At 35.9% G+C, this 9,114-nt stretch overlaps 2 protein-coding genes across 2 annotated transcripts; one reads left to right on the top strand and one right to left on the bottom strand.

The window, feature by feature from the left end:
• On the top strand, positions 4,117–4,986 carry LOC107627891. The gene is made up of 2 exons (XM_016330704.2): positions 4,117–4,362; positions 4,558–4,986. The coding sequence occupies exons 1-2, from the start codon at positions 4,129–4,131 to the stop codon at positions 4,669–4,671; spliced, it is 348 nt and encodes a 115-aa protein (XP_016186190.2). The 5' UTR covers positions 4,117–4,128; the 3' UTR covers positions 4,672–4,986.
• LOC107627890 (SNF2 domain-containing protein CLASSY 4-like) lies at positions 5,174–9,108 on the bottom strand. Its single transcript, XM_021116390.1, has 3 exons — positions 7,730–9,108; positions 7,090–7,242; positions 5,174–6,915 (listed from the first exon to the last, which is right to left on the bottom strand). Exons 1-3 carry the CDS (start codon positions 8,657–8,659, stop codon positions 6,238–6,240), a joined length of 1,761 nt encoding a protein of 586 aa, XP_020972049.1. The 5' UTR covers positions 8,660–9,108; the 3' UTR covers positions 5,174–6,237.

Below are 9,114 nucleotides of genomic sequence, written 5' to 3'. Positions count from 1 at the left end.
GTTAACTATTAATTTAGTATCTGAAAGATTCAGTCGCAGGCAAAAAAGCTTTTGAAAAAAGTTATCAACAAATTAAAATAGTTTGTGAATGATTTGAAAATACGAACAAAAAGAACTAATAAATATTATAATTTTTGTAAGTAACAAAAAAATTTTTATATTTAGTAAACGGTTTATCTATTATATCTAAATTTTTGTGGCAACATTTGAATAAATATTTAAAAGATACACAAAAAATCGAAGTAAAATTTGATCTTTAGATTTTTCTTTTTATTTTTCAAACAAACAAATGAGGTCATTCACAATAATTTTTTTTAAAAAAAATTACTTGACAAAAAATTATCAAATATTTAAGAATAAAAAGATTTTATTTTTCTAATCTACAGTACTTAAAATAATTTAAAATTAAAATTTATATTGGACATCATCTTTCAAATAATACTGAATTAAAGAAAAAAAATCGTATTATTTTAAAGAAAGACTAATTAATTATTATTATTTGTATAATTTATTAAATAAAATAATTAAAGAACGGTGGAGGAGTATTCTATAACCTCAATTATAAGAGGTTGAAAGAGCGAGGCAAGGCATATGCCAGGTGTTGCGACGCCATTGGACTTAGACATTAGGTATTGGCATTCGACGAGGGACATCGATGGGGCCATATGACGACGAACCTTGTCGAGTGCATTAACTCAGTGTTGAAGGGTGCCGGTAATCTACCTGTGTTGGCACTAGTCCGAGCAACATATTATCGGTTAAATGAATTTTTTATGCGGAAGAGTGCTGAGACTCACGAACGCAAGCGTGCTGGATTTACTTATTTCGTATTCGCACAACTGCGGATAGAGGTAAGTATGCAATAGGTTGGAAATATAGTTGTGCACCGTTTTGACAGATGGAATGAGGTATTTGAGGTGCGCGAAATGACTAGCGGAAAGGTGTTAGTCGTTGATATTGCGCGACGGACGTGTGACTGTGGGCACTTTCAGGTAGAACGAATACCATGTCGCCATGTTATTGCTTGCTGTGCTAACCAGCGAATCGATTGCCAGCTCTATGTGCATGACGTGTACAAGATGACAGAGGTTCGTAAGGTATATAAATTCGAGTTTACACTGTTAGGTGATGCCGAGACATGGCCTGCATATGGAGGACCCACATTGGTCGCTAATCCCGCCTTGAGGCGAACGTTGAAAGGTCGCCCAAAATTAACCAGATACTTGAATGAAATGGACTCACACGACATGCATGGTCCTCGAATATGCTGTCTCGATCTTAATCTCCTCTTTCAATTGTCTATTTTTACCTTTTTTCATAAAGATTTCTCTGAATAACATAATAGCATGATACAGAATACTTTCTTTTTTAATGAAAACATTTATTTCTTTTACCATACAACAAATATTTCTAACCTTTTCATACCCTGTAAAGTGCTGCGAACCTATGGTTTATTTTGTCTTTGTCTTAAAGTGTAACATTTATTAGCTGAGCTTTTCTTAGAATTGCACTTGATTTGGGAATTCTCATTAATTTTCTTGTTTCAGTTTTTGGGAATTTTCGTTCTTGCTTTTTGCAGACTTAATAAAGAATTTAAATATTTTATTCGAGTTTTTATTTGCTATTTTGCGTTTTTCTATTTCAACCAAATGTATTTATAATGATGACTGTAGGTAACAGATACTCCAGGCCTGCTGAAGAGACAAGATGGTAATTAATATTTCCTTTATTTTTGCCAATTTCTAAGTAGTATAATTTTATCTTATTTTCTAAAATGTTATCTGCTAGACTTCCAAAAGAATTTATGATACTAGGACGCTGGTACAAGTATCTAGAATGAACAAGTACGGAAAAGAAATAGATTATTGGAAGATTTTTAAGTGTATCATCATATCGGTGTATCATTGATTTTTAATCATTGATCTTAATTATATATATTATATATATTTTTTATAATTAAGATCAACAGTTAAAAATCACTGAAACACCGGTATGACGGCACATTTAAAAGTTTTCCTAGATTATTTTGTAAAAATTAAGGATATGAGTACAATTGGGTATGGCAAGTTATCCTGCAACTGTAGATCATTTTTGTCTCCATTGGGTAGAGACATGAAACCATGGTGCTCATGGCTTATAAAAGAAAAAGAGAAAGCTGCCACCATATAAAACCTCACTCCAATTAAAATGTATTGACTGGATTGTAGTCGAGCAAAATGAAACAATTAAGATACCATATTAAGAGAGTGTGAGTCAGAGAAAGAACAGAAATAAAGGCAGAAAATAATGCCTGAAGGTACCCTGCCAGGCCAACTTATCATAAAAGGCGGGTCGGGCATAGAATTTGAGCCCGAAAGACAGCTCGCTTAAACCACACTACCTAATCCGCTGGCTTTGGTAGCGTAGGCCGGCCAACCACCACTTTTTTGTGACCTTTTTTTTTCTACAAAAGTTATACACTTAAAACTAAAAAAAAAAAAAAGATTAATGANTTTTTGGTAGGCTACTTGCCAGTTCGCCAAAAAAGGGATGGATCGGCATATTTGGCCCAGATTTTTTTGCCGGGCGGGATAGGGGGGCAGGGTGGGCCAGCCTGCTTGCCAACCCTCCCCGTCACTATCCAATTTCAAATTCTAGTTAGTCCTCTTTAGTTTGGTAGGTTTCATGATTTTCAATGCCTTCTCTGCTCTGCATCTCTGCAGATCATTGTTTAGGAGTTATGGTGTGCATTTTGCTGCTTTTGTTTCTGGTGTGTCCTGGACGTTCTACCTTAATTCTTCAGGCTTGGTATGTTCAAAAGTTTTCGGGTTTTCCCTATTAATCATTTCACCTGATTATGGTTAGAGATTGTATAATCTTTTTTAATTAAAAAATCCTGAAATGTATGTATGTTTCATGGTGTTTCCTTATCTGGTATACAAAGGCATTGGCATCCAGTACTGTAATAATTAGTTGATTTGTCATTGTTTCTCGTTGTTCTAATGTGGTTTTAAATGACTTAGGTCCTTCAATTTATGATTTATATGCTTTTATTTTCCTGGTTTTTAGAGGACAGGAATAATTTAGAGAAGTTGACTCTTGCTNAAGCCTTTTATTTTGTTTTTAAGATGTTTATTGCTTCTGTATTCATGATCCTTTGAATATTTGTTTCAGATGTACAATTCAAATTTTTACCTTAGATTTTCCATTGTATTTGAAGTATTGTCCATTGTGGCTCTTTTTGGTCTATATTGATATATGATAAGCTACAATTACATGATAAAGATATTACGATTGACCAATTGATGTTCATCCTTCAGATTTTTTTGTCTGTCTGTTAAGCGTTACTTTATTCCAGTCATGCTTTTTATTAATGGTGTTTATGACTTGGTTTGGATCAATTTTGATGTAACAACTAAACTGATTCAGCCAATTAGAATTATTTTCTCAGGATTAGATTGGTTTTTTTAATTAAAAAAACTAAACCAACCTAATGCAATCAAAACTGGTTTAGACTGTCCTGGTTAATTCAATATTTGGGGTTCTTTTTTAATGCAAAATTTGTAAATTAATAATAAAGGATATGAGACTTTTGTGTAATTGAATAGACTAGAAAGAGGACTAAATTTATATTGTTGCGCAGTCATCCTGTAGCTAGAGCTACAAGAAACCTAAGAAAATCACAGGAGATATTATTAAAAGAGATTTAAATATTAATAGTTCAAATATGAATGTGATTCCAGACAGAATACTATGATGTTATTTGATCCCGACTCCACCTTGTTGGAGACGGCTTGCGTCTTGTCTTATTGTAGAATTTGGGTGTTTGAGGAAAAAAGAATTGAAGAAACTTAAAATGGGACTAATTGTAGTGTAAATTTACTTGGGAGTATCCCCAAGACTCCAATCAGTGTGTGTACATATATGCTGAATACATAATTGTGTACATAATCAAGTGCCTTAAATTTATAGAATGACGAACAAGTTGACATTAATAAGTATCCTATGTCCTATCCTATTTCTGTAGCATGTCAACTTTATTTACATCAAAACAACGCTCCTCAAGGCATGCATGTATATTTTATGCATCAAACATGTTACATATGTTTGTAACTCTTACTCCCATGTATATTGACAAAGCATAAGTTGATGATGGTTGGTTACTTGGTTATGCAGTTTTCAATATACAAAGAGATCAAAGAAAGGTTTAGTGGACATTTGTGGCTTGATGTTGTATCCAAATTTGATCTGTTGAAGCCATCACCTGTGGTCTATGCAACAGAAAAGCCATCTCCCACAGAATTTGAGCTGGAGAAGTACCGGAAATCAGGTCCTGATGGAGCTATTCATGTATCTGTCAAAACACAACAGGGACTAAATGAGGTCAGGCAAATCTGTTTCAAGATTTCATATTTTAGCTAGAATATTTCATGGTTCGGGTTATATAAGAATAAAGCCACGGCAGTGTCTAGCAAGTAACATTTTTGTCGATGAAAATGGGTAGGGTTAAGTGTAGATCTTCTTGAATAGGAATTGGCACTAAATTAACTACTAAGATTCATTGCTTTTACTGTGTAGCTGAAGAAAAAAGTGCATGAGCTGCTTTGCCTGCAGATGGCGAAGATAAAACATACAATGGAACAACCAAGAGAAGTGAGAGGTACCACTCAAAGCGTAACAGCAAATTTGTGAAGAAACTCGCAGCTAAAATAGAGGAAGTTGAAGTCTTCATAAAGCCTGTAAATCTTTGTAAAATATGTTAGGCACCATCTATGCCGCACCTCCATACTCGAAAACCAGCAAAAGCTTCATTACAGGCTCCTCTAAGCAATTAAGCACCACAGAATTGATTTAGCGTAGCAACAAGAGCTGAATCTTAAGTGCTTATGTACCTTGGCATCTTTGACATCTTTATTGTTACATTCACATTGGAGATACAATGAAAGCTTGTTTGTTCATCGCCTTTGAACTTTCAATCAATTTGGCCACAGCATGTAATTTTTGTTATCATTTCGTTGTAACGTTGATGAGCTCAAAACTCAAATCTTGTCAGAAATAATGATAAAATTGGTTTGACAAAACACTGATAATTTATTTTCAAATCTTGTTTGTCATGTAGGTGAGAGTAAAGTTTTACTTTTGTCCCATAAATAATTATCACAAGTTTAATTTTGCTTGAAAAGTAGATATATTGTATGGAAGACAGCATATATAAAGGAATGTTTTTCATTTGATGAAAGAATTTACATTCTCCCAAACGTCATGGTTAGCTTCTACATTCTATTTACGAAGAAAAGAGAATGCTTGAGCCAGAAAAATAATAATGCAAAAATGCTGTTGTTCAGTTCATTCTTGTCAAATGCTAATTTAGGCGCAATAATGGTGGTAATTTGATGGACTTGGTTGGTTGCCTTTTGTTCTTTACTGGAAACATAGTCCATAATTTGACCAATCAAGACACTTCAAGAAAAGAGCACCAAGCTGCATGCAGCAAAGTTGGAGGGTCTGCTCCAAGCCAGGAAGATATCCAGATGGTGAAGCTGTATTCTTGGTTTAAACAACCAAGTATTCTTGGAATCAGCTACAGTTTATTTCAGAGGCTTACCGGCTTGAAGCGTGATAGAAGCTTGATAGTTCAGCTTTACTTGAAACATAGTAAAGCAGAACTATCAAAGACAAATTGAAGTCCTCTTCTTTTTTTGCTGAGATGAGTAACCAGTTCCTGCTTTATGTAAAATGCATCACTGTCTCTTCAATAATAAGTTTTAAACTTCACTTTCACCCAACAATGGTAGTGAAGGTGGATTACAGCAAAATCACAATTTACATAAAGTCAAAACAAAAGAAAAAGAATATGGAAATAGCTCAAGAAGTAGGACAATATAGTTTCCCCCTTCATCTTCAGTTGCAAAAGTAAACCAAGACCAATGACTCTGACAATCACACTTTAAGATTAATCCATAATTACCTCCCTGCACTAAGAATCTGCTGTAGTCTCACACCTGCATAGGGAACCTGCTGCTAATTTCTCCATGACAACATGATGAAGGGGGAAACCATATTGTCCTACTTCTTGAGCTATTTCCATATTCTTTTTCTTTTGTTTTGACTTTATGTAAGTTGTGATTTTGCTGTAATCCACCTTCACTACCATTGTTGGGTGAAAGTGAAGTTTGAAACTTATTATTGAAGAGACAGTGATGCATTTTACATAAAGCAGGAACTGGTTACTCATCTCAGCAAAAAAAGAAGAGGACCTCAATTTGTCTTTGATAGTTCTGCTTTACTATGTTTCAAGTAAAGCTGAACTATCAAGCTTCTATCACGCTTCAAGCCGGTAAGCCTCTGAAATAACCTGTAGCTGATTCCAAAAATACTTGGTTGTTTGAACCAAGAATACAGCTTCATCATCTGGATATCTTCCTGGCTTGGAGTAGACCCTCCAACTTTGCTGCATGCAGCTAGGTGCTCTTTTCCTGAAGTGTCTTGATTGCTCAAATTATGGAACGGAATCTCATTGTCCCACTTTCTGAACTCATATTCCCAAGTTAGCAGTAAGCTATCAGGAGCAATAATCATGGGATGGCAATCTGGAAACACTTCCAAGTATGTCTGAAGGAACACGATGGTCAGCCGCGTCTTTCCAGTCCCTGGAGCATGAGAAATGATGCATCCACCCCTGCTGTTCGAGTCACAACTCTTCAATTTAGGAAGCTCCGTGGTTCCTGCCAAGTTTTTCCAAAGGAATTCAAAACCTTCAAGCTGATGAGCATACAGGTTTTGCTTAGAATCTGCTGGAATCAGGTCCCAAACTGTGCCTTCCTTGTTACAGTAACCACCTTCTCGGACACCAAATGGAGCATCATCAAAGCATAAGCCATTAGGCCCATCAGATAGCAGCTTCTTTCTTGATCCTTCTCTTGGATACTCACTCACCTGTATTATGTACAACAGAAGCATGCAAACAAGCTCATCCCATAGTTCAAATCAACACAAGGCATCAATTAACAAAATTAAGCATTGATTATTGGATGAAGTGAGTATTATAGTTCAAGAGATAATAGCTCACATCAATCTTGATGTCCTAGTTCATCAATGAAGTCTACTTACAAAGAGTACCGGCATGCCTTTTATGTCTATGACCATCCAATGGCAGAGTATGCAATATATTCCAGTCTCTTCGTCATGGACAAACTTGTGCTTACAATGGGTTGCTGGAGCCTCCGTGTTCTGTTGCGTTTCGACAGTCTCAAGACAGCCAACCTGCAGTTCATAATATAAATTATGATATATATCTTTTAGAACGTCAAAGATCAAAAGAAGCTTATGACCGTAATATGTTTTAATTACAATATAAATGGTTATTTAGTGAATGACCTTCATCAACTTATAAAGGTATCAGACCTAAGGCTATGAGATGAGAAATCAGAGAGAATGAAAATGTGATCAATGAGATTGTGGTCTTAATTGTTTTCTTACACTGCAGTATATGATTGATATATAGACTAACTATCATAACTAATAGTGCCACACCAGCTCTTACTCCTAACACGACTCGTTACTAGTTACATCAACTCTTTGAACATTTAACAACTCACCAGAATTTCAGAAAATTAATCAATCATTGAAAATAATATAATGCGCCTACCACTATTGTTGCACATAAAAACACAGATACAAAATCCAACATTCAATATTATTATAAGTTAGACATTTTATTTAGTGTTTCAGCAAACGAAAGATGACTTACCAAGGAGTCAACTTCACCTAGTCTGGGCAAAGCATCCATTTCTTCCCACAACATATCCCTCTCCTTCTCAGATTCAGTTTTTTCAATTGGCACTTTCTTTGGAACAAAAAATTTTCTCTGAATATTGAGAGCTGATTCCTTTGAGATTGTATCTTGCTTATGAACATTATCTGGATAATGATTAATCCGAAAGCATTCAGCAAGAAGTTCAATCAACGGTGCCTCCTTTGGCCTAGATGGATTTGTTGTCACTCTATGTTGCTCCCTATCTTTGTAACTACTTTCGCAATCCGCCCCGGCCTTATGCTTCCCTTCAGCCTCTCCTTCCTTCTTGTTCTCCCTCTCTTCCTCTGCACTCTCCATTCTTTCATCATTCATCTGCACTCTTTCATCGATCATCGGCGAGTCCCCTTTGTCCTTTGCCACAAAATCAGACACACTTACACGACCCTTCTGTTTTACCGGTTTCTTTTCATCCTTTTCTGAATCATCCTCCTCAGGTGGGGATGGACGCGAACGCTTTTGGGAAGAGGCTTCAATATCAGCACCAACATTTTCTCCTGTTCTTTCCACTCTCTTCCGTGCTCTATTCCCCGCTGGCATTGGTTTCTTTGCCACCTTGTTTCCTTTGTCTTCGTTCTTCTTTGAAGAACAACCCTCCACTGGTTTCTTAGCCACATTCATTGAAGAACAACCCTCCACTGGTTTCTTAGCTACATTCTTTTCCTTATCTTCATTCTTTTCTGAAGAACCCTCCACTGGTTTCATAGCTACATTCTCTTCCTTATCTTCATTCTTTTTTGAAGAACAAACCTCCACCGGTTTCTTGGATACATTCTTTTCCTTATCTTCATTCTTTTCTGAAGAACAACCCTCCATATTGCGTTCTCCAAAGAGAACACTAGCACAATCTGCATCCTTTGGTAGCATTTTCTCTTGCTGATGATTAAACACATTATTCTGGGTTGAGGATGAATTGTTCTTATTCTCACCATTCTTCTTGCGAATTCCAGAGCATTCAGTTTCCACAATCACCTCGTCGCAGCGCAAAACTTTATTGCTATGAGACTCAAAAGTTGGCTCTCTTCTCTTCTCCTTCTTCCTCCTCTTACATCTCCTCTTCTCCTTTTCCTCTTCTTCATCCTCATCATCAAAAGAATTTGAACCACTATCAAAAGAACTTACAACCCGATTTGCTTTCTCTCTTTGGCGCCTTTTACATTAACACAGTAGACAACCAAGCCAGAAACTTCATAGCTTTGCCATTGTCTGTCTTCTGCCACCTACTCTCTCTTTTTTTCTTTCTTTTTTTTTTCCACGTTCCTTCCTCCCTTAGCTGTTCTGCAAATGTATCTTTTATAATAATAATAATAAAAACGTTTTTC

This window comes from Arachis ipaensis, chromosome B02 (genome assembly GCF_000816755.2).
Source record: "Arachis ipaensis cultivar K30076 chromosome B02, Araip1.1, whole genome shotgun sequence".
NCBI lineage: Eukaryota > Viridiplantae > Streptophyta > Magnoliopsida > Fabales > Fabaceae > Arachis > Arachis ipaensis.
Note: the sequence above shows the minus strand (reverse complement) of the source record. Positions and strands in the feature narration are given on the sequence as shown.

Coding starts and splice junctions, on each gene's coding strand:
- LOC107627891 (XM_016330704.2), top strand. CDS start 4,129: ATGATGGTTGGTTACTTGGTTATGCAGTTTTCAATATACAAAGAGATC. Junction 4,363..4,557: donor CACAACAGGGACTAAATGAG/GTCAGGCAAATC, acceptor TTTACTGTGTAG/CTGAAGAAAAAAGTGCATGA.
- LOC107627890 (XM_021116390.1), bottom strand. CDS start 8,659: ATGCTACCAAAGGATGCAGATTGTGCTAGTGTTCTCTTTGGAGAACGC. Junction 7,243..7,729: donor TAGGTGAAGTTGACTCCTTG/GTAAGTCATCTT, acceptor TATGAACTGCAG/GTTGGCTGTCTTGAGACTGT. Junction 6,916..7,089: donor AAGGCATGCCGGTACTCTTT/GTAAGTAGACTT, acceptor TACATAATACAG/GTGAGTGAGTATCCAAGAGA.